A 27,261-nucleotide genomic window follows, 5' to 3' on the forward strand; every position below is an offset into this window, starting at 1 on the left:
GTGACACTGGCACATGGGTATAGCCAGAGGAGGGCTGGTTATAGGATCAGTGGTATCTGCATCAGTATAATAACACTCAGCACTATATAATGATGTTTTTAATTTAAAATGTATCTTGGTGTCCTTCACTAAGGTCTTTACTTTGGAAAATGTCTGCCACAGCCTTGATTCGTGCCTATCCCTGGCTATATCTACCCTCAAGAAATAATGCAGAAGTATCTCAGTGTACTATATCCTTGTACTGTCTTCAGATTGAGTAAATTGCTTAATCAAGTTGAGCACATTTAATTTCAGAGCAGATTTTCTGTTCATCTCATACTCTGCCAGTCAATTTATCTGAGATCATTAGACTGTTTACAGCTGCAGAGAAAGCAAACTTATTACAGACTCTGTCAATGTATGTATTTACTGCTAGTTTTCTATGTGGATATGCAGCAGAACGTCTACAGTAAGTGGCTAATCATTACTAAGACCATTTCTTCTTCACTGTAACTTGATTAACTATGATTGACTCACTCTATTTTAATATGGATGTCAGGAATAATCTAATAAGACGTCCCTATGTATCTGCTAATTAATTAGTGTCTGCTCTCTGTAAAGTACAGTGATGAGAGGTAATGCCCTGCAAGCTTTTTGCTCCCGTATATATTTAATACTCAATGCTAATATCAGTGAGACATTTTTTTTCCCACTTACTAAAAAATAAGTAGCGCATTAAGGGTTAAAGACAACAATTTTTAAAACAAAATGAAATCAGCTACACAGTACCTTCTCTCAGCTGCTAGATCTATCTTTCTAATAAAGTTATTATTTTTATTATTAAAGCTTAAGCATTTATTCATCAGTATGATCATTTCTATACAAGGCAGTTTTATGAATTATAAAGAAGTAGATAGCCCCGCCCCTGAGTTTCCATTTGATTTACACACAGTGATTTGTGCTAAGTAATATGAATGGGAAATAGGTGAGAGAAAGGTGAAGCAATTGATGTGTAAAAATTGAAGAAATATTTATTATGTAAATGTCTCTGAAAAAGTATGTTATATGGGGCACTTGAGACTTGTACAGATTAGGAAAGGGTCTTACAGAATGAGGTGAGCAGTTCAGCAAGGGGGCATAGGCATTGGGCTGAATGAAGTATATAGGTGGAACAATATCTGCAGACAAGGGCAGAAAGTGCAGTTATTTTTTTAGGTCATTACATGTTAGCAACAAGATTTGTAATATTTTTTTTAGACTTTTAGACTAAGGAAAACCAATAGATGGAATATCATAGAGGTGCAGAACATGAGGAGCAATGTTTAAGGGAGATGTGTTTGGCAATGTCATTCATGATAGATTGCACTGGTTTGAGTTGCAGTAGTCTAGGAGGGGTAATGAGCAGATTTGAATCTTTATTGTGAAACATAGAAACATAGAATTTGACGGTAGATAAGAACAAAAAAGGCCCATCAAGTCTACCCATATTACATCTTCCTTTTTTTCTTAGGATAGGCTTATGCATGTCCCATTCATTTTTTTAATTCCTGGGACATGTCTATCTATCTATCTATCTATCTATCTATCTATCTATCTATCTATCTATCTATCATCTATCTATTTCTGTCTATATATCTTTGTCAATGTATAAACTTTACCAATTGAAAAACCTGAGCAAACCCTTTATTCTTGAGGTTTAAGGGAAAACAATAACATAGAAAGAAAAAATAAATAAATAAAACCTCATGAAACAGAGGGAAGGTGAAAGGACAACATTATCTAGGAGGTAAAAAGCAGTGGCCCAATGAAAACATTAAAACATGTCTTTAATTCATTGTTATGTTTTGTATATTCCAGGTGACAAATATCCCTGAGGAGCATGTACTAGTGGCCATGGTCCCCGGCCTTCCCACATCAGCAGAACTCTTCATACTCCCGCACAAAAACATTAGCGAGCGCAGGAAAGGAAGTAAAGCAGATCTGGAGCAGGTGAGAAATAGCAAACACAAGCACATCTTTAGGGGAGGGCAGTGAGCTTAGTCACGGTCTCGTTATGTGTTCATTTTTAAAAGCCAGATAGCGGTTGAACTATAGGTTTCGGTCTCGTAATCTCTTTATAGTTATACTTACTGCCAACAGTCTAGGTTGTGCTAGACTTAGATTTACTATTAGTACCTCAATAATTGTGTGATGTAATCAGCTTCTACAGTTTTACTTTAATGTCTATTCAATTCACACATATATTGCCAACAGTCTGGGTTGTGCCAGACATAGACATACAGTACATATATATCTAGCTAATAATCTGGGTTGTGCCAGACATAGACATACAGTACATATATATATAGCTAATAATCTGGGTTGTGCCAGACATAGACATACAGTACATATATATATAGCTAATAATATAGGTTGTGCCAGACATAGACATACAGTACATATATATATAGCTAATAATATAGGTTGTGCCAGACATAGACATACAGTACATATATATATAGCTAATAATATAGGTTGTGCCAGACATAGACATACAGTACATATATATATAGCTAATAATATAGGTTGTGCCAGACATAGACATACAGTACATATATATATAGCTAATAATATAGGTTGTGCCAGACATAGACATACAGTACATATATATATAGCTAATAATATAGGTTGTGCCAGACATAGACATACAGTACATATATATATAGCTAATAATCTGGGTTGTGCCAGACATAGACATACAGTACATATATATATAGCTAATAATCTGGGTTGTGCCAGACATAGACATACAGTACATATATATATAGCTAATAATCTGGGTTGTGCCAGACATAGACATACAGTACATATATATATAGCTAATAATCTGGGTTGTGCCAGACATAGACATACAGTACATATATATATAGCTAATAATCTGGGTTGTGCCAGACATAGACATACAGTACATATATATATAGCTAATAATCTGGGTTGTGCCAGACATAGACATACAGTACATATATATATAGCTAATAATCTGGGTTGTGCAAGACGTAGATATACCATCAGCACTTAATACAGAGAGGCCTACTTATGAAATATCTGTCGGACCTGATCCGACAGTGCGGATCAGGTCTGACAGAATACGCTCTCCGTATTCAGCATTGCACCAGCAGCTCTTGTGAGCTGCCGGTGCAACGCCGCCCCCTGCAGACTCGCGGTCAATCGGCCACCAGAAGGGGGTGTCAATCAACCCGATTGTACCCGATCGAGTTGAATTCCGGCGATTCCTGTCCGCTTCATCAGAGCAGGCGGACAGGGTTACGGAGCAGTGGTCTTTAGACCGCTGCTTCATAACTGGTGTTTCTGGCGAGCCTGCAGGCTCGCCAGAAACACGGGCCCTCAAGCTCCATACGGAGCTTGATAAATAGGCCCCACAGTCACACATCTACGTTTGTGACAATCACAATTCTGTAATTTAAATTCCATCATAGTCTGGGTTGTGCCAGACTTAGTGAATTGAATGCATATACCTCTCACCATCTCTACAGACAGTCCGACACCTGATTACATCATAAATGTTACGTATACAGCTCAGCTGCTATTAAGACGCATATAATGTATCGAGATTGTTTATAACAGCACTTGATCGAGACAACCTTATACGGGCTTGCACAATTTACCTTCTAGTCTATAACCCACTACGCTCAACTAATACAGATATTTAATTTGGGTTAAGACTAGATTGGGCTAGTATTGTATCGTTTGTTAATTTATCTTACTGGTAGAGAATCACCATATACTGAACATTGTTAAACAACACTACCCTACTACTACGTTATAAGGTGATTTCCTCTAACTGTGTACAGGCACAGGATTACACAGAACCCAGTGCGGTATAGGTGACGGCACTGTAGAGATCACAGTATTTTGAACTGCTTTAGTTTATTTATTTCTGTATACCTACTCACATAAGCCCGTTTGGCTTGTTGGATTAGTTACATAGTAATCTATTTAACTTGATATATTAGATACAAGTTGTAACTAACCGCCATTGTTTAGTAGTTATTATTTCGTGGAGTTAACTCATAGTCCAAGCATGGATAATTTCTGATACACAATAAAAATAGACACAAAAATAAAGACCTTTATTCATCACAAATTCTTACACTGTTTATATTGTTGAATAAAGTCCGACTTGACAATTATAATTGTATTGTGAATTATGTTGACTCCGTATATATACTATAGAAGAAGTACTATTTACTTAGAACTATTATCAATTATGCACCTATTTACACAACAATGGACTCAACACACTGCTGTTTTCTAGTATTGATCTGAGAACTAAACTTCTAAAAATTTTGAGAGGATTTCACTCCTTATACATCATTAGTTCGACAAGCACATTACAATCCGTGAATGTAACCCTTTGTACCACAATTTCTTATTACTTTAAACTTAAAGGGGTTTCATCATTGTATTCTCTTTGTTGGGGTACTTCATTAGACTTTATAGAGAGCACCTACCATATCTTACTAAGAGACCACTTGTATCTTCTATTTACATAGGCCAAATTCACTTATTCAGTGAGTCTCTTTATATATAGTATCAACCCACATCTGTGACGTTTTTAACGTGTATGTCACACAACCATTGTTTTTTTGTTTTAATTTCATACTAATAAAAGTTATATTTTATTAATCCTGTTAGGAACTTCTCTGCCCTACAGTCAGGGCCCAGAGTGCTATAGGCGCACACTTATAGAGAGTAGACATTTCTCTGTGTTATCTCTCTTTTGTGCTCACAAGCACATCTTCTGTTTTCTGCTCTCTTCTATCTCACAGGCAGCAAACAGACATGGCAGGAACACAATATAGGCTATTCAACCTATCCTGGTAACTTCCTAAAATGGGACATTTACAGTAGATGCCCCTAGTGTGATCTCTGTCACATATGAGATGGCTTAAGATGTTACCCACTTTCTGACAGATTCCACCATATCTACATAGGGAGGGCCCTAGAAGGTGTTTATAATTTATTTTGTTTTAATGAATTTCCAAAATGGAATTTATTTATCCCAAAGTTTACAGAGCCTATGGAGATTTTTTTTTTTTTTTTTTTTTTGGGGGGGGGGGGGGGGGGATTTTGTGTAGGTTTTAAAATTGGGCTCTGACATTGTTTTTCACTTAGAATACAAATGAATACTCTTATCTATAATTGAATTAAAATTGTTACATTTTATATTCAACAAACATTTAATCAGCTTGCAGTTTTAATTTCTTTTTTTCTGATTTTGTTAAATAATAATACAAAAACTCTTATTAAGCTACTAAGATGTAGTGATGAATTATGAAAAACCTTTAACATTTTTTGTCTCATCTATTCAGCCCTGTTTTTCTATTAACAGACACCTAGATTACAAGTTTTGCGTTATAGAGGGTGCTAAACGAACGCAATATTTTGCGTTATTTTACCACCCATATCACTGCCATTACAAATTTTTCAAAAGCTGCCTTGTGCGTGCTATATGGTGGTGATGAGCTCCATACTGCACAAATTCCAAGGGCTGAGAATATGTGCTAGTGCACGCTTTCTCCATAGACATCAATGGGGAGAGTATGTTAGAAAAAAAACTAACACATGAAGCACGGAATGGCGATTGCCGTAATGCAACCCCATTGATGTCCATGGGGAAAAAAAAGTTACGTTTAAATTTAACACCCTAACATAAACCCCAAGTCTAAACACCCCTAATCTGTTGCCCCCGACATCGCCGACACCTAAATAGTTATTAACCCCTAATTTGCCAACCCCGACATCACCGACACCGAAATAAACGTATTAACCCCTAATCTGCTGCTCCCGATATAGCCGCCACAATAATAAAGTTATTAACCCCTATTCCCCCGCACCCCAACATCGCTGACACTATAATAAAGATATTAAACCCTTTTCCGACGCTCCCTGACATCGCCGCCACTAAATAAAGTTATTAACCCCTAAACCTCTGGCCTCCCACATCACGGCCACTAAATAAACCTATTAACCCCTAAACCGCCAACCCCCCACATCGCAAAAAAATAAATTAAACTATTAACCGCTAAACCTAACAACCCCTAACTTTAAATTAAAATTACAATTTTCCTATATTAAAACAAATAAAAACTTACCTGGGAAATTAAAAAACCTAAGTTTAAATGAACAATTAACCTAACATAACTATTATACTAAAATTAAAATAACTACACATTAAATAAACTAAATTACACATTAAAAAAAACCTAACACTACTAAAAAAATTAATTCTAAAATTACAAAAAATAAAAAATACTAAATTACAAAAAATAACAAACACTAAATTATAAAAAAATAACAAACAAAATGATCCAAAATAAAAACAATTACACCTAATCTAATAGACAATAGAATTTCAGTGGCTCTCATCCTATAGGCTGATAATTGAATTTCAAAAATCAAATCAGCCAATAGGAATGCAAGGGACACCATTTTGAAAAGGCTCCCTTGCATTGAAGATTCAGTGTACGGCGGCGACCGTATGAAGAGGAGCTCTGCGCCATATGTCTTGAAGAATGGACCCGCTCTGTGCCGCCGGGATGAAGATAGAAGACGCCGCCGGGATGAAGATAGAAGACGCCGGATGGATGGATGAAGACCTCGACGTCTGGATGTCCGGACTTCAGAAACTGTAAGTGGATCTTTGGGGGTTAGTGTTAGTTTTTCTTTTAGTCTTTTTGGGTGGGGTTTATTTTTAGATTAGGGTTTGGGCTTTGTTAAAAGAGCTAAATCCCCTTTTCAGGCAATGCAAAAGAGCTGAATGCCCTTTTAAGGGCAATGCCCATACAAATGCCCTTTTTATTGCAATGGGTAGCTTAGGTTTTTGTTAGAGTTAGGTTTTTTTATTTTGGGGTGTTGGTTGGGTGGTGGGTTTTACTGTTGGGGGGGTCTTTTTATTTTTTTTACAGGGAAAGGAGCTGATTTCTTTAGGGCAATGCCCTACAAAAGGCCCTTTTAAGGGCTATTTGTAGTTTATTGTAGGCTAGAGTTTTTTGTATTATGGGGGGGGCTTTTTTATTTTTATAGGGCTATTAGATTAGGTGTAATTGTTTTTATTTATGATAGTTTCTTTTGTTATTTTTAGTAATTTAGTGTTTGTTATTTTGTGTAATTTAGTATTTTTTATTTTTTGTAATTTAGTATTTTTTATTTTTTTGTAATTTTAGAATTAATTTATTTAGTAGTGTTAGGTTTTTTTAATGTGTAAATTAGTTTATTTAATTTGTAGCTATTGTAATTTTAGTATAATAGTTGTTAGGTTAATTGTTAGTTTAAACTTAGTTTTTTTTAATTTCATTAGTAAGTTTTTATTTATTTTAAGCTAGGGATATTGTAATTTTAATTTAAAGTTAGGGGGTTGTTAGGTTTAGGGGTTAATAGTTTAATTTACTTTTTTGCGATGTGGGGGGCTGGCAGTTTAGGGGTTAATAGGTTTATTTAGTGGCAGTGATGTGGGAGGCCAGAGGTTTATAGGTTAATAACTTTATTTAGTGACGGCGGGGAGCGGCAGAATAGAGGTTAAATAGTAATAACTTTATTATAGTGGCAGCGATGTCGGGGAGCGGCGGAATAGGGAATAATAAATTTTATTAGTGGTGGTGAAGTCTGGAGCAGCAGATTAGGGGTTAATAACTTTATTATAGTGTTTGCGATGGTTGAGAGCAGCTGTTTAGGGGTTAATAGGTAGTTTATGGGTGTTAGTGTACTTTGTAACAGTTTAGTTATGAGTTTTGTGTAACAGTTTTGTAGCGCTAAACTCATTACTGGTCTCAGATTGCGGAACGGATCGTGTCAGTATAGGCTGGAACGCAAGCATTTTAGCCTCACCGCACAACTTGTAATACCGGCGCTATTTTTAGTGCGGGATTGACATTGCTTAACAGGCTAAAATGCTTGCGGTATAGCTATACCGACACAACTCGTAATGGCTGTGTTACTGTTTTTTCGCTGAAATGGACATTTTTTTCAGCGTTAAAACCTGAACACAAAACTCATAATCTAGGTGAGAGTTTCTTCTAAAAGCTTTAAATTACTTTTCTTAATTTGCTGTTGTCATTAAACAAACACAGAACTAATAGATTCATCCATTAACATTTAGAAGTCATAAGATACGAGAACAATTTCTTAAAATAAATGCTGAAAAGAAAATTGACAAAGTTAAAGATCTGAGCAATAATGAAGTGAAAGCCTCATTTCATCATTGTATTATTTTTATTTCATCATTGTGTTATTTTCATTTCATCATTGTGTTATTATCATTTCATCATTGTGTTATTTTCATTTCATCATCATTGTGTTATTTTCATTTAATCATCATTGTGGTATTTTCATTTCATCATTGTGGTATTTTCATTTCATCATTGTGTTATTTTAATTTCATCATTGTGTTATTTTCATTTAATCATTGTGTTATTTTAATTTCATCATTGTGTTATTTTAATTTCATCATTGTGTTATTTTAATTTCATCATTGTGTTATTTTCATTTCATCATCATTGTGTTATTATCATTTCATGATTGTGTTATTTTCAATTCATCATTGTGTTATTTTCATTTCATCATTGTGCTATTTTCATTTTATCATTGTGTTATTTTCATTTCATCATTGTGCTATTTTCATTTTATCATTGTGTTATTTTCATTTCATCATTGTGTTATTTTCATTTCATCATCATTGTGTTATTTTCATTTCATCATTGTGTTATTTTCATTTCATCATTGTGTTATTTTCATTTCATCATTGTGTTATTTTCAATTCATCATCATTGTGTTATTATCATTTCATCATTGTGTTATTTTCATTTCATCATTGTGCTATTTTCATTTTATCATTGTGTTATTTTCATTTCATCATTGTGCTATTTTCATTTTATCATTGTGTTATTTTCATTTCATCATTGTGTTATTTTCATTTCATCATCATTGTGTTATTTTCATTTCATCATTGTGTTATTTTCATTTCATCATTGTGTTATTTTCATTTCATCATTGTGTTATTTTCAATTCATCATCATTGTGTTATTTTCATTTCATCATTGTGTTATTTTCATTTAATCATCATTGTGTTATTATCATTTCATCATTGTGTTATTTTCATTTCATCATTGTGCTATTTTCATTTTATCATTGTGTTATTTTCATTTCATCATTGTGTTATTTTCATTTCATCATTGTGTTATTTTCATTTCATCATTGTGTTATTTTCATTTCATCATTGTGTTATTTTCAATTCATCATCATTGTGTTATTTTCAATTCATCATTGTGTTATTTTCATTTTATCATTGTGTTATTTTCATTTCATCATCGTTGTGTTATTTTCATTTCATCATCATTGTGTTATTTTCATTTCATCATCATTGTGTTATTTTCATTTCATCATCATGTGTTATTTTCATTTCATCATCATTGTGTTATTTTCATTTCATCATCATTGTGTTATTTTCATTTCATCATCATTGTGTTATTTTCATTTCATCATTGTGTTATTTTCATTTCATCATCATTGTGTTATTTTCATTTCATCATCATTGTGTTATTTTCATTTCATCATTGTGTTATTTTCATTTCATCATCATTGTGTTATTTTCATTTCATCATCATTGTGTTATTTTCATTTCATCATCATTGTGTTATTTTCATTTTATCATTGTGTTATTTTCATTTCATCATCATTGTGTTATTTTCATTTCATCATCATTGTGTTATTTTCATTTCATCATCATTGTGTTATTTTCATTTCATCATTGTGTTATTTTCATTTCATCATTGTGTTATTTTCATTTCATCATCATTGTGTTATTTTCATTTCATCATTGTGTTATTTTCATTTCATCATTGTGTTATTTTCATTTCATCATTGTGTTATTTTCATTTCATCATTGTGTTATTTTCAATTCATCATCATTGTGTTATTTTCATTTCATCATCATTGTGTTATTTTCATTTCATCATCATTGTGTTATTTTCATTTCATCATCATTGTGTTATTTTCATTTCACCATCATGTGTTATTTTCATTTCATCATCATTGTGTTATTTTCATTTCATCATTGTGTTATTTTCATTTCATCATTGTGTTATTTTCATTTCATCATTGTGTTATTTTCAATTCATCATTGTGTTATTTTCATTTCATCATCATTGTGTTATTTTCATTTCACCATCATGTGTTATTTTCATGTCATCATTGTGTTATTTTCATCATTGTGTTATTTTCATTTCATCATCATTGTGTTATTTTCATTTCATCATTGTGTTATTTTCATTCCATCATCATTGTGTTATTTTCATTTCATCATTGTGTTATTTTCATTTCATCATCATTGTGTTATTTTCATTTCATCATTGTGTTATTTTCATTTCATCATTGTGTTATTTTCATTTCATCATTGTGTTATTTTCATTTCATCATTGTGTTATTTTCATTCCATCATCATTGTGTTATTTTCATTTCATCATTGTGTTATTTTCATTCCATCATCATTGTGTTATTTTCATTTCATCATTGTGTTATTTTCATTCCATCATCATTGTGTTATTTTCATTTCATCATTGTGTTATTTTCATTTCATCATCATTGTGTTATTTTCATTTCATCATTGTGTTATTTTCATTTCATCATTGTGTTATTTTCATTTCATCATTGTGTTATTTTCATTCCATCATCATTGTGTTATTTTCATTTCATCATTGTGTTATTTTCATTCCATCATCATTGTGTTATTTTCATTTCATCATTGTGTTATTTTCATTTCATCATCATTGTGTTATTTTCATTTCATCATTGTGTTATTTTCATTTCATCATTGTGTTATTTTCATTCCATCATCATTGTGTTATTTTCATTTCATCATTGTGTTATTTTCATTTCATCATCATTGTGTTATTTTCATTTCATCATTGTGTTATTTTCATTTCATCATTGTGTTATTTTCATTTCATCATCATTGTGTTATTTTCATTTCATCATTGTGTTATTTTCATTTCATCATCATTGTGTTATTTTCATTTCATCATTGTGTTATTTTCATTTCATCATCATTGTGTTATTTTCATTTCATCATTGTGTTATTTTCATTTTATCATCATTGTGTTATTTTCATTTCATCATTGTGTTATTTTCATTTCATCATCATTGTGTTATTATCATTTCATCATCATTGTGTTATTTTCATTTCATCATTGTGTTATTTTCATTTCATCATCATTGTGTTATTTTCATTTCATCATCATTGTGTTATTTTAATTTCATCATTGTGTTATTTTCATTTAATCATCATTGTGTTATTTTAATTTCATCATCATTGTGTTATTTTCATTTAATCATCATTGTGTTATTTTCATTTAATCATCATTGTGTTATTTTCATTTAATCATCATTGTGTTATTTTCATTTCATCATCATTGTGTTATTTTAATTTCATCATTGTGTTATTTTCATTTAATCATCATTGTGTTATTTTCATTTCATCATTGTGTTATTTTCATTTCATCATTGTGTTATTATCATTTCATCATTGTGTTATTTTCATTTCATCATTGTGTTATTTTCATTTCATCATTGTGTTATTTTCATGTCATCATTGTGTTATTTTCATCATTGTGTTATTTTCATTTCATCATCATTGTGTTATTTTCATTTCATCATTGTGTTATTTTCATTTCATCATCATTGTGTTATTTTCATTTCATCATCATTGTGTTATTTTCATTTCATCATCATTGTGTTATTTTCATTCCATCATCATTGTGTTATTTTCATTTCATCATTGTGTTATTTTCATTTCATCATCATTGTGTTATTTTCATTTCATCATTGTGTTATTTTCATTTCATCATCATTGTGTTATTTTCATTTCATCATCATTGTGTTATTTTCATTTCATCATTGTGTTATTTTCATTTCATCATTGTGTTATTTTCATTTCATCATTGTGTTATTTTCATTCCATCATCATTGTGTTATTTTCATTTCATCATTGTGTTATTTTCATTTCATCATCATTGTGTTATTTTCATTTCATCATTGTGTTATTTTCATTTCATCATTGTGTTATTTTCATTTCATCATTGTGTTATTTTCATTCCATCATCATTGTGTTATTTTCATTTCATCATTGTGTTATTTTCATTTCATCATTGTGTTATTTTCATTTCATCATTGTGTTATTTTCATTCCATCATCATTGTGTTATTTTCATTTCATCATTGTGTTATTTTCATTCCATCATCATTGTGTTATTTTCATTTCATCATTGTGTTATTTTCATTTCATCATCATTGTGTTATTTTCATTTCATCATTGTGTTATTTTCATTTCATCATTGTGTTATTTTCATTCCATCATCATTGTGTTATTTTCATTTCATCATTGTGTTATTTTCATTTCATCATCATTGTGTTATTTTCATTTCATCATTGTGTTATTTTCATTTCATCATTGTGTTATTTTCATTTCATCATCATTGTGTTATTTTCATTTCATCATTGTGTTATTTTCATTTCATCATCATTGTGTTATTTTCATTTCATCATTGTGTTATTTTCATTTCATCATCATTGTGTTATTTTCATTTCATCATTGTGTTATTTTCATTTTATCATCATTGTGTTATTTTCATTTCATCATTGTGTTATTTTCATTTCATCATCATTGTGTTATTATCATTTCATCATCATTGTGTTATTTTCATTTCATCATTGTGTTATTTTCATTTCATCATCATTGTGTTATTTTCATTTCATCATCATTGTGTTATTTTAATTTCATCATTGTGTTATTTTCATTTAATCATCATTGTGTTATTTTAATTTCATCATCATTGTGTTATTTTCATTTAATCATCATTGTGTTATTTTCATTTAATCATCATTGTGTTATTTTCATTTAATCATCATTGTGTTATTTTCATTTCATCATCATTGTGTTATTTTAATTTCATCATTGTGTTATTTTCATTTAATCATCATTGTGTTATTTTCATTTCATCATTGTGTTATTTTCATTTCATCATTGTGTTATTTTCATTTCATCATTGTGTTATTATCATTTCATCATTGTGTTATTTTCATTTCATCATTGTGTTATTTTCATTTCATCATTGTGTTATTTTCATTTCATCATTGTGTTATTTTCAATTCATCATTGTGTTATTTTCATTTCATCATTGTGTTATTTTCATTTCATCATTGTGTTATTATCATTTCATCATTGTGTTATTTTCATTTCATCATTGTGTTATTTTCATTTCATCATTGTGTTATTTTCAATTCATCATTGTGTTATTTTCATTTCATCATTGTGTTATTTTCATTTAATCATTGTGTTATTTTCATTTCATCATTGTGTTATTTTCATTTCATGTGTTATTTTCTTCTAGAATAATAGTTGGGTCAAGCAAATTCAAGACAATTGCAATCTAGTTTGATTGTTTAAAAAGATAAATAATCCCTTTATTATCCATTCCCCAGTCTTGCATAACCAACACAGTTATATTAATACACTTTTTTTACCTTAGTAATTACCTTGTAACTAAGCCTCTTCTGATAGCCCCATGATCACATGATTTGTAAAATATTATCTATTGAGTTGCATTTTAGCTGTGTTGTGCACAACCCACAGGCGTTAACACAATTTTATCTATATGACCCACATGAACTAGCAGTCTCCTGTTGTGGGTGAAAAGCTAATACAAAAGCATGTGATAAGAGGCTGTCTTTAGTGGCTTAGAAACCGTCAGCAATTTAGAGGTTTAAAGGTTTTAATATAACAATGTTGGTTGTGCAAAGCTGGGGAATGGGAAGTAAAAGTGTTATCTAACTATTTAAGCATAAACAATTTTAGTGTTGACTGTTCCTTTAATGTAATTTCTACTCTGTTATATGTCCCACTCTGGAGCGTAATGTGTCCCATGTCATGCATACCTGTGCCTAGGGCAGGAGGAATGAGATGAGTTACTTATTTTGAGGGCTAGGTCTATTGCCCTCCTATGTTATCTGGGACCCATTTATCAAATACCGGACAGATAATGTTCTAGACCAGTGTTTCCCAACCGTGGTCCTCAAGTTCCCCTAACAGGCCAGGTTTTCTTATAGCTGAACCAGTGCACAGGTGAAATAATCAGCTGAGCAGTAACCATGGTTACTAACCTGCTCTCACCCATCAGCTGATTATTTCACCTGTGCACTGGTTCAGCTATAATGAAAACCAGGACTGTTGGGGGTACTTGAGGACCACGGTTGGGAAACACTGTTCTAGACTGTGAGCCTGACCGCCAGTTAGCTGGCAACCAAGCCCCCTGCTCTAGCACAACTAATAATGCAAGAGCAAGGCTTGTCAATCATCTTAGTCAGATCTGCAGAGTATGATTTAACTCAACCCTTGAGGTCACTCAACCACCACTAGAGCATCGAATCTGCTTACATAGATTCATAAATGGAGCCCTCTAAATTATTTTTGTATTAATTATATTACTTATCAGTGATCCTCGGTTGTCTAGTTGGAATGCACGACCCCTCCATGTGTGTACAGAGAAATGTATGAATACAATATGAGATACATTGTGGGTGTGCAGGGAGTTTAGATGAAGCTTATTTCCCAGTGCTGGAAAAAAAAAAAAGTTCCACTTGGGACTTATACAAAGTTTATTACTATACATCATTTGTGCAGGTCAGAAAATAATCCAGTTTAATCACTTATTTTGCACTGTGCAAGGTACTTAAAGTTTGCAATATGCTACATAAATATTGTCAGATCTTACCAAAATGGTTTTATTTCTCAAAAAAAAAGAAAATAGCTACAACACATCCCAGTTGGCAATATCTTGATTGTAGATTTATTTTCTTACCCCAATCATTGTAATGATACCATATAAAGTAATGCCCTCTTATCTAATGCACGCTGATAGATAAACAGACTTAGCAATGCAGTAAAATAGTTCATTTTAACATGAATTTTGTTTTTATTTATTTTAAATTTGACACAAACATAAAATATATATTACAGTGCATTAGAAAAGTTGAATAATCATGTGTTTGTTGTAAACAGATAATGAATGTTTGCTAGTTTCAGAAAAAAACAGCAACTTTTTTTTCCATATGTAGAATTTTACATTTGTTTGTTATTTCCAATATTCTAATGGGCACACTATTTCTCTAGAAATATTCAAATTGCAGAATGAATGTCAAGGGGAACATCTTTATGTTATTAACCCATCCCTGTAGCAGTTAATATATTAATAACTACACACACATATATATATATATATATATATATATATATATATATATATATATATATATATATATATATATTGCTATCTATATAGATAGTTAGATATACAGTACTGTGCAAAAGTCTTAGGCCACCATTAGATTTGTTGTTTTAGCAAAGTTTTAATGACCATCATTTATTTTTCGGTCTCTTTATTAAGATATAAACAGAAAATACAGGAAATATGTACACAAAATTAAAAAAAAAAAAATTTTCAGAACAAAATAGCTTCTTCAGAAAAAAGTCAGTATTTAGGGGCATATTTATCAAGCTCCGTATGGAGCTTGATGCCCCTTGTTTCTAAAGACAGCTGCTCCATAACCTGTCCGCCTGCTCTGTATATGATCGGGTTGATTGACACCCCCTGCTAGCGGCCGATTGGCCGCAAATCTGCAGGGAGCGGCATTGCACCAGCAGTTCACAATATGCTGTCGGCATTTATCGATGTGTGACGGACATGATATGCTACTTCGTATCATGTCCGCTTGCACATTGATAAATATGCCCTTAGTGTGACCTCCCTTGGCACTAAGCACACCTTGAACTATTTTGGGGAGACTGTACTGATGTTTTCTGAAGTAATCGTCTGGTATGTTATACCAGGCTTCTTTCAGCACTTCCCAGAGTCCTTCTTTAGATTTAGGTTGTCTTTTATTTATTTCTCTGTCCAGGTGATACCATACTGCCTCTATAATATTCAGATCTGGACTCTGTGGAGGCCAGTCCATGACTGTCAGTGTTTTATCAGCTGTTTTTCTCTCCAAATATGATTTCACTGCATTAGCAGTGTGCTTGGGATCGTTATCATGCTGAAAAATAAAACCATTCCCAATCAGGCGCTTTCCAGAAGGAATGGCATGATGAATTAAAACCTGTCTGTACTTTTCAGCATTCATGATTCCATCATTTCGGACAATATTGCCAAGACCACTGTCAAAAATGCAGACCCAAACCAGGACAAACCCTCCACCATGTTTTACTTTAGGCCACAATCCCTCATTCTTCCATCTCTCTCCAACTCTTCTTCTCACATATTGTCTACAATTGGACTTGGATTTGACACTTCATAATTTTCATTCCAATCTTTGTGAGCTTTATCATATCTTAGCTGTTTCACCCTTTTCCCCTTCTTAAAAAGTGGTTTCTTGGCTGCTACCCTTCCACAAAGACCATTCCAGATCAAGCTTCTTTGGACTGTAGAAGGGTCAACTTGGCATCCTGATGAGGCTGCCAGATGCTGAGCCAGGTCCTTGCTGGACTTCTTCCGGTCTCTCAAAGAAGAAAATCTAAGAAACTTTTCTTTTGATTTTGAAAGTATTCTTGGCCTTCAAGTACTTTTTTTTATCCTTGACTACTCCTAATTCTTCAAATTTCTCTATAACAACTTGAATACCACATCTTGAGTATCCAGTTTGATTGCTGATTTCCCTTTGAGAGTGGTCTTGCTGATGCAAAATAATGATTTGATATCCGTCAAATTCTGTGATGTTTGGCATTTTGAATGGAATGATGTGATTGAAAGTTAATCTTAACAAGCTGTCAATGAATTAAACTCATACCACATGTGTGTGTAATGCTCAAGCCTTTCTTGCACAAACCTGGTGTAATAGTCCTTTTTCACAACAGTCATTTTGACATGAAATACTAGGACAAATACAGGTGTTAGCAATGGCATTAATTAGGGTTTCATTTAGGTTTACGAGTTTTCTGCTATTACTCAATATAATGGGAGGTCACTCTAAATACTTGCCACTTTAGCCTATAGAAGCTGTTTTTTCTGATTCGTTTCTGTTTTTAAATACTTCATACAAATATCATACAAATATCTTTTTATAATTATATTTTGGTCATTATACCATTGATAAAACAACAAATCTAATGGTGGCCTAAGACCTTTCCACAGTACTGTTTGTGTATATATATATATATATATATATATATATATATATATATATATATATATATATATATATATAATGGTAACAAAAACTTGCACTCACTGGACTTTTTCAAACACCAAAAAAAATTTTAATGTAACGTTTCGGAGAGAAAGTATCCCCTTCCTCAGACCTGGAAAAAGTCCAGTGAGTGCAAGTTTTTGTTACCATTATCTATTATCTACTAGCACCCTGGCTGATGAAATTGAAGTGAGAGTGCTCATCCTGGAACTATATATATATATATATATATATATATATATATATATATATATTATATACAGTATATATATATATATATATATATATATATATATATATATGTGTGTGTGTGTGTATATACTTTTTTACATTTATTGACATTTTGGCTTTAAATTTCATGTTGATTTTATGAGCTTTCTGCAGTATTGCAGTTTTGTGTTCTGCGTTGCATCTCACCAGCAGAGTAAATATTGTTCTGTAGGTGTCCCATATTTGACTAAATCATTGTACCTAACATGTTAACCATTACAGAGCTGGCATGCATTTGGTCTCACCTGCAGCTTCCATCTGCTTAGATACACGTCTCCTGGAGGTGACATGCTTGTGTCCCAGCTGTTCCTCATTGTATAACATTATGTTCTATGTTTTATATCCAGATTGTGGAAGCCTTGCTCAGTGCTCTCAACCAAAACCTTGTACAGTTCGAGCTGAAGCCTGGGGTACAGATCTTTGTGTACGTTACACAACTTACTTTAGGTATGTGAAAAAACCGCATGCATTTTTTCTAATTCTCAGATAAATGACATCACTAATCCTGTGTAATTGGCCCCAACAAATTTACCCCCTGTGTACGTTGTCTATAAACCAGTTTTCTGAGTTCATTCTTGGTAATCTGGCCTGGGCACACGATAACCCATATCATACAAAATGCTAATTTGTTTAAAGATCCATATTTAGTGCTCACACTAAATATCTTTATTTACATATTTCTATACAAAGAGAAATTATTATTCTGTAATCACAACAAAAAATTATAGCCCAGATTACAAGTGGAGCACAAAAATATTAGCACACTGAGGGGCCGATTTATGTAAGTGCGAGCGGACATGATACGATCTAGCGTATCATGTCCGCCGCACATCGATAAATGCCGACAGCATACGATGTCAGCATTTATCATTGTACAAGCAGTTCTGGTGAACTGCTTGTGCAATGCCTCCCCCTGCAGATTCGCAGCTAATTGGCCGCTAGCATGGGGTGTCAATCAGCCTGGTCGTATAGGATCGGGCGGATTGCAGACCGCAGCCTCAGAGGCAGCGGACAAGTTATGGAGCAGCGGTCTTTATACCACTGCTTCATAACTGCTGTTTACGGCGAGCCTGAAGGCTCGCGAGAAAACATGGGGAACAAGGGCCATTCGGCCCTTGTTAAATCTACCCCTGTGAGTTAAAATAGCATTAACACAATCAAAAGCACTTGTATTTGTGCTTATATCACAATTCCAAAGTTATTTTTTATTGCTCAACAAATAGAGGCCTATCTATCAAGCCGTCAATTTTCTTGCATTCGACGGCACCAATATGCTCGTCTTACATCGCGGCCGTGGACCTGAATACGATCTCCATATTTATTAAAAAAGTTGGCAAAAAGCCGCGCACCAAGTATGGGGCGATGAGCAGCGGACTGTTGTTAAGTAATAGTCATCGATCTCGCTGCTTTTCGGCTTTTTACCATCTTTATTTATACCCTGTCACTAAACACCGCCACTATACTAAAATGTTTAACCCCTATCCCGCTGCTCCGGGACCAGGCCACAACTTTAATAAAGTTATTAACCCCTATCCCGCCGCTCCCAGACCCCACCGCAACTAAATAAATGTATTAACCCCCATTCCGTCGCTCCAGGACCCCGCCGCAACTAAATAAAAGTATTAACCCCTATTCCGCTGCTCCCAGACCCCACCACAACTAAATAAATGTATTAACCCCTAAACCCCTGGCCTCCCAAATCACTACCACTTACTAAACCTATTAACCCCTAAACCGCCAGCCCCCCACAACGACATAAACTAAATTAAGCTATTAACCCCTTAACCTAACAACCCGCTAACTTTACATTAAAATTCCAACATCCCTATCTTATAATAAATTTAAACTTCCCTGTAGAATTAAAATAAACTATATTAAACTATTAATTATCCTACCCTAACTATTATCCTACAATTGAATTAAACTATATTAAACTATTAATTAACCTACGCTAACTATTATACTAAAATTACAATAAACTACCAATTAAATTAACTATATTAAATATTTAAAAAAAACTAACCCTACTCAAATTATTTAAATCTACAATTAAAAATGACTAAGTAACAAAGAATAAAAAACACTAAGTTACAAAAAACATACAAACACTAAGTTACAAAAACAAACAATCCACAGTATCAAACATAAAAAAGAATTACACCTAATCTAATAGCCCAATCAAAATAAAAAAGCCCCCCCCCCCAAATAAAAATAAAAACTCTAGCATACAATAAACTACCAATGGCCTTAAAAGGGCCTTTTACGGGGCATTGCCCCAAAGAAATCAGCTCTTTTACCTGTAAAAAAAACATACAAACACCCCCCAACAGTAAAACCCACCACCCACACAACCAACCCCCCCAAATAAAAACCCTATCTAAAAAAACTAAGCTCCCCATTGTCCTGAAAAGGGCATTTGTATGGGCATTGCCCTTAAAAGGGCATTTAGCTCTTTTACTGCCCAGACCGTACTCTAAAAATACAACCCACCCAAAAAAAAACTTAAATTAACTTAACACTAACCCCTGACGATCCACTTACAGTTTTTGAAGTTCTGCTTGAAGAATCCACCCAGCCGGCAAGAAGTCTTCATCTGGGCGGCCTCTTCTATCTTTATCCATATGGCGAGGAGCGGGTCCATCCTGAAGACATCCGGCGCGGAGCGGGTCCATCCTGAAGACATCCGATGAGGAGCTCCTCTTCAATACGGTCTCCGCCGTAAACTGGATCTTGAATGCAAGTGACGTCATCCAAGATTCCAATCAGCCAATAGGATTTGAGCAGCTCTCATCCTATTGGCTGTTCCAATCAGGCAATAGGATTGAGCTCTCATCCTTTTGGCTGATTGGTACAGCCAATAGGATGAGAGCTGCTGAAATCCTATTGGCTGATTGGAACAGCCAATAGGATTTTAGCGGCTCTAATCCTATTGGCTGATTGGAACCTTTCAGCCAATAGGAATGCAAGGGACGCCATCTTGGATGACGTCACTTGCATTCAAGATCCAGTTTTCTTCAGGATGGACCCGCCCCTCGCTGGATGGATGAAGATAGAAGAGGCTGCATGGATGAAGACTTTGCCGGCTGGATGAAGATGGAAGAGGCCGCCCGGATGAAGACTTCTTGCCAGCTGGATGGATCCTTCAAGCGGATCTTCAAAAACTGTAAGTGGATCGTCAGGGGTTAGTGTTAGGTTCATTTAAGGGTTTTTTGGGTAAGTTTTATTTTTAGATTAGGGTCTGGGAAGTAAAAGAGCTAAATGCCCTTTTAAGGGCAATGCCCATATTACCCGTATTACAAATGCCCTTTTCAGGGCAATGGGGAGCTTAGGTTTTCTTATATAGATTTTTTTTGGGGGGGTTGGTTGTGTGGGTGGTGGGTTTTACTGTTGGGGGGTGTTGGTATTTTTTTTACAGGTAAAAGAGCTGATTTCTTTGGGGCAATGCCCCCCAAAAGGCCCTTTTAAGGGCCATTGGTAGTTTATTGTAGGCTAGGGTTTTTTTTATTTGGGGGGGGGGGTTATTTTGATAGGGCTATTAGATTAGGTGTAATTCTTTTTTATTTTTGATACTGTGTTTGTTTGTTTTTGTAATTTAGTGGTTTATTTTTTTTTTTTTTTGTAACTTAGTGTTTTTTATTTTTTGTAACTTAGTCATTTTTTTATTGTACATTTAAATAATTTGAGTAGGGTTAGTTTTTTTTTTAATATGTAATATAGTTAATTTAATTTGTAGTTTAATGTAATTTTGATATAATAGTTAGGGTAGGTTAATTAATAGTTTAATATAGTTTAATTTAATTTTGGTATAATAGTTAGGGTAGGTTAATAATTAATAGTTTAATATAGTTTATTTTAATTGTAAGATAATAGCGTAGGTTAATTAATAGTTTAATATAGTTTATTTTAATTCTAAAGGTAAGTTTTAATTTATTATTTATTTATTATTTGTTAGATTCAGGGGTTAATAGCTTAATTTAGTTTATAGCAATGTGGGGGGCTGGTAGTTCAGGGGTTAATAGGTTTAGTTAGTTGTAGTGATCTGGGAGGCCAGGGGTTTAAGGGTTAATACATTTATTTAGTTGCGGTGGGGTCCGGGAGCGGCGGGATATGGGATAATAACTTTATTTAGTTGCGGCGGGGTCCGGGAGCAATGGAATAGGGGTTAATAATTTTAATTAGTGGCGGTGTCAGGGAGCGGTGGAATAGGGGTTAATAATTTTATTTAGGTTGCAGCGATGTCGGGCGGCAGATTAGGGGTGTCTAGACTCGGGGCTTATGTTAGGGTGTTAGGTGTAAACGTTACTGGTTTTCTACCACAGAAATCAATGGGATATCTGGCAGCATTGAACATAAGCTTTTGCTGCTTTCAGACTCCCATTGATTCCTATGGCATCCGCGGCCTCCAGGGTGGCAGATTGAAAACCAAGTACGCTGGGCCGGAATAGCCTCGAGCATACTGGTTAACTATTTGATAACTTTTAAAAAGTGTCAAATAGTGCCGAATGTGTATTCGGAACATCTGTAATGACGTAAGCATCGATCTGTGTCGGATTGAGACCGGTGCATCGTATGTTACGTCACAGATTTCAACTTTTGCCGGTCTGCAGGCTTTGATAACTAGGTCAAATCAAGCTTGCCACAATTACGCTGCAGAATTCCAGCGTATTTCAGGTTGACTGCTTGATAGATATCCCCCATAGTCTAGCATGCGCTAATATCCACAGTTTGAGCGCTAAGCCAATGGTGCACATATAGTAGACTTCTTCATGCAGTTCTGTGTTATTAAAGGGACAGAAAACATTGGAAAAATGTGAAGAATTATGTAACATGATGATAGCCTTATGATTTATTTATTAAATGCATAATACGTCATCGAATAATATACTTACCACTACTGTGAAGACATCCTCTTCAGCACAACTGCTTTTTCAAACTGCGCATCACAGGCTCACTGTCTAATCACAGCGAGCCTGATTGCATTATTGAACTACATGCAGCGTGCTCCTGCTCTAAGTAAAGCTGTCAGTAATTCAATGGTGATTAGACAGTGAGCTATGGACGGCTTTACAATAGAGGTAAGTGTATTTTTGGGTGACATACAGTATTATGCTTTTAAAAAATAAAAATAATTAATGGTTTACTTCAGGTCTTAAAAAGCACTACATTCTACAGCTGTTTTTTGTGTTCAATTGTTACATATAACTGACATCTTGTAACATCAGCACAATTTGAACGCTATCGGTATCCATTAAAAATATTTACCCATCTATATGTAATGCCAGATTGTGTGTTATTTTTGTGCAAGGCTCTGCACTATTGATTGTGCTCCACTTGTAATATAGCCCAATATGTCAGCTTAATTATAGATTGCTGATGTTTGTGCAGAAATAATTGTTTTCTTAAAAAATTGTCTCTTATATGCATGATAGAAAAGTCTGATCTTCTGTGTATCTGTAACAATAATAAATTCTAAATAAGTGAACAAGTTAGTTGTTTAAGATGCAAACTTTGCCAGAAACGATGTGAGTTGTTGTAACACATTACATTTGCATGTTAATGTCATTTGATTCTGCATAAAAGACAGTTTTTCATTCTTATCGCATATTATTTTTGGAAAATTACTTATTTCGCTTTTGCATAAATACTAAATAAAATTGTTGTTCTCAAGCTTTGAAAAATAAATCTCATCTTACATTTCAAAAGAACAGTTTTATGGTTGACTCTCACAACCTTGGGATAACTGCAATATTTTACCCTTGGTTTGCATTGTTAGTACGCTCATGATAGGGAAATAGCTATAATTGCCAGGTCTCTGGAATGTTATGGTTTGTCAGATATTTTAACCAGTAAAATATAAGAAAAAAAAGGTCTCCTAATGTGTTTTACTTCTTTTGATGTGCTTTATTGTTATGGTATTGGTGACAGTTAGCACGACTTGTGGTGCCTTTCCACTAAGTGGCATATGGTAGAATGCGGCTTGTCACATTTTAGCCCAGTTGTCAGGCAGTAAAGTCAGGCAATGTAGGCCAGAATATGAGAGCTTTCACTCTTGCACTAACTGAGCTAGAATTCAAATTGTTGTGCACATCAAGGGCAAGATTACATAAGCGGCATTGCCCGCAAAAGCCGGCGGCGCCGTTTTTTACGTGGTTTTGGTATCACATATACAGTGCCGCATATAAATCAGCCGCAATTTTTACTCCCATAAGCTAACATAGAACCGCATCGCAAATCAGTATCACATATTCAGCACAAGGACTTACGTGGCGAAAATGGAGAAATTGTACTCCATTTTCACCTCGCCACACATAGGCAGGAGCAGCAATCCTTGCGCTGAGTATGTTAGCACTGTATCTCCCGTAACTGCCTGAAAATATTAACGCATGCACAATATCTATCTACCTGTCAACCGCAATCCCCCACCGCAATAACTAATAAAGTATATGAACCCCTAATCCGCCATTAACCCACATTGCAACAAACCTAATAAAACTATTAACCCCTAATCTGCCAAACCCAAACAACGCAAATAACTAATTAAATTACTAAGCCGCCTAACCTAACACCCCCTAAATTAACCCCAAATACCTAAATTAAAAAATACTAAGTTACAATTAAAATAAAAAAGCTAACATTACTTAAAAATAAAAAAATAAAATAAATTAATCTAAGATTACAAAAAAAGAAAGTCTAACATTACATAAAATAATAAACCAAATTATCAAAAATAAAAAAATAAACCTAATCCCTATGAAAATAAAAAAGACCCCCAAAATAAAAACACCCCTTAATCTAATGCTAAACTACCAATAACCCTTAAAAGGGCCATTTGTAGGGCATTGCCCTAAGTTAAACAGCTCTTTTCCTTAAAAAATACTGTCCCCCCTCTAACAGTAAAACCCCCCACCCACCAAACCCCCAAAATAAAAAACCTAACACTAAAAAATACTAAACTACCCATTGCCCCTAAAGGGGAATTTGTATGGAAATTGCTCTTAAAAGGGCATTTAGTTCTTTTACTGCCCTTAACCCCTTAATGACCACATCACTTTTCCATTTTCTGTCCGTTTGGGACCAGGGCTATTTGTACATTTCTGCGGTGTTTGTGTTTAGCTGTAATTTTCCTCTTACTCATTTACTGTACCCACACATATTATATACCATTTTTCTCGCCATTAAATGGACTTTCTAAAGATACCATTATTTTCATTATATCTTATCATTTACTATAAAAAAATTATAAAATATGAAGAAAAAATGGAAAAAACACACTTTTTCTAACTTTGACCCCCAAAATCTGTTACATATCTACAACCACCAAAAAACACCAATGCTAAATAGTTTCTAAATTTTGTCCCGAGTTTAGAAATACCCAATGTTTACATGTTCTTTGCTTTTTTTGCAAGTTATAGGGCCATAAATACAAGTAGCACTTTGCTATTTCCAAACCAGTTTTTTTCAAAATTAGCGCTAGTTACATTGAAACCCTGATATCTGTCAGGAATACCTGAATATCCCTTGACATGTATATATTTTTTTAAGAAGACATCCCAAAGTATTGATGTAGGCCCATTTTGGTCTATTTCATGCCACCATTTCACCGCCAAATGCGATAAAAAAAAAATAAAATGTTCACTTTTTCACAAATTGTTTCACAAACTTTAGGTTTCTCACTGAAATTATTTACAAACAGCTTGTGCAATTATGGCATAAATGGTTGTAATTGTTTCTCTGGGATCCCCTTTGTTCAGAAATAGCAGACATATATGGCTTTGACATTGCTTTTTGGTAATTAGAAGGCCGCTAAATGCCATTGTGCACCACATGTATTATGCCCAGCAGTGAAGGGGTTAATTAGGGAGCATGTAGGGAGCTTTTTTTGGGGTAATTTTAGCTTTAGTGCAGTGTAGTAGACAACCCAAAGTATTGATCTAGGCCCATTTTGGTATATTTCATGCCACCATTTCACCGCCAAATGCAATCAAATAAAAAAATAAAGTTAAATTTTTCCAAATTTTAGGTTTCTCACTGAAATCATTTACAAACATTTTGTGCAATTATGGCACAAATGGTTGTAAATGCTTCTCTGGGATCTCCTTTGTTCAGAAATAGCAGACATATATGGCTTTGGCGTTGCTTTTTGTTTTTTAGAAGGCCGCTAAATGCTGCTGCGCACCACACGTGTATTATGCTCAGCAGTGCAGTGGTTAATTAGGGAGCTTGTAGGGAGCTTGTAGGGTTAATTTTAGCTTTAGCGTAGTGTAGTAGACAACCCCAAGTATAGATCTAGGCCCATTTTGGTATATTTCATGCCACCATTTCACCGCCAAATGCGATCAAATTAAAAAAAATAGTCAACTTTTTCACAAACTTTAGGTTTCTCACTGAAATTAGTTACAAATAGCTTGTACAATTATGGCACAAATGGTTGTAAATGCTTCTCTGGGATCCCCTTTGTTCAGAAATAGCAGACATATATGGCTTTGGTGTTGCTTTTTGGTAATTAGAAGGCCGCTAAATGCCACTGCGCACAACACGGGAATTATGCCCAGCAGTGAAGGGGTTAATTAGGTAGCTTGTAGGGAGCTTGCAGGGTTAATTTTAGCTTTAGTGTAGAGATCAGCTTCCCACCTGAAACATCAGACTCCCTGATCCCTCCCAAAGAGCTCTCTTCCCTCCCCCACCCCACACTTGTCCCCGCCATCTTAAGTACTGGCAGAAAGTCTGCCAGTACTAAAATAAAAGGTATCTTTTTTTTATCTTTGTTTAGCATATTTACATATGCTGCTGTGTAGGATCCCCCCCCTTAGCCCCCAACCTCCCTGATCCCCCCCAAAAAAGCTCTCTAACCCTCCCCCTTTGCCTTATTGGGGGCCATCTTTGGTACTGGCAGCTGTCTGCCAGTACCCAGTTTGAAAATAAAAATGTTTTTTTTTTCCTTTTTTCTGTAGTGTAGCATCCCCCCCCCCACCAAGACCAATCCCCCACCCGCTCCCAGATCCCTTAGATTACTTTTATTAGGGATTTTAGCCCCCCTTTCTCCCACTTATAAAGAAAAAAAATTCTGTAGTGTAGCGGTTCCCACCCGCTCCCTTCCCGTGCACGCACCCGCCTGCCCGCCGCCTCCCGTGCACATGCCCCAGGCGATCCCACCCCCTCTCTGACTTAGACGCCATCGATGGCCGCCCACCCGCCTCCCACTTCAGCTCCCACCCACCAACGAATGTGGCCATCGATGTCTGGTACAGAGAGGGCCACAGAGTGGCTCTCTCTGCACCGGAGGGGTAGAAATTGTTATTGCAGGTTGCCTCGATATCGAGGAATCCTGCAATAACCGGAAAGCAGCTGGAAGTGATCAGGATCGCTTCCAGCTGCTTTCCAGACCGAGGACGTGCAGGGTACGTCCTTGGTCGTTAAGTGACATTTTTTAGAGGACGTACCCTGCATGTCCTCGGTCGTTAAGGGGTTAAAAGGGCATTCAGCTCTTTTAAGAGTGCCCAGAATTCCGTAATCTAAAAAAAAAAAAAAAAAAAAAAAAAAAGCCTAAATCCCAAATAGGTACTCACCGTTCCTGAAGTCCGGTGGAGAAGTTCCTGTTCCAGATGGTGAAATCTTATTTCAAGCTGCTAACATCTTCTTCCAAGTGGGGACCTCTTCCTTCTTAATCCAGGACCAAGCCAGCGCAGAGCGGAGATGAGTGTGGGGCAGGACCGGCAACCAC

At 34.6% G+C, this 27,261-nt stretch overlaps 1 protein-coding gene across 1 annotated transcript in view; it reads left to right on the top strand.

Annotated features, from left to right (window-relative positions):
• Window positions 1–27,261, top strand: part of SORCS3 (sortilin related VPS10 domain containing receptor 3) — a 1,163,020-nt gene that overhangs the window by 1,094,807 nt on the left and 40,952 nt on the right. The window contains exons 23-24 of the mRNA XM_053693001.1: window positions 1,837–1,968; window positions 17,888–17,987. Coding sequence (XP_053548976.1) covers window positions 1,837–1,968; window positions 17,888–17,987 — 232 coding nt within the window. The remainder of the gene's footprint in view (window positions 1–1,836; window positions 1,969–17,887; window positions 17,988–27,261) is intronic.

This window comes from Bombina bombina, chromosome 9 (assembly GCF_027579735.1).
Source record: "Bombina bombina isolate aBomBom1 chromosome 9, aBomBom1.pri, whole genome shotgun sequence".
In the NCBI taxonomy this organism is placed as follows: domain Eukaryota; kingdom Metazoa; phylum Chordata; class Amphibia; order Anura; family Bombinatoridae; genus Bombina; species Bombina bombina.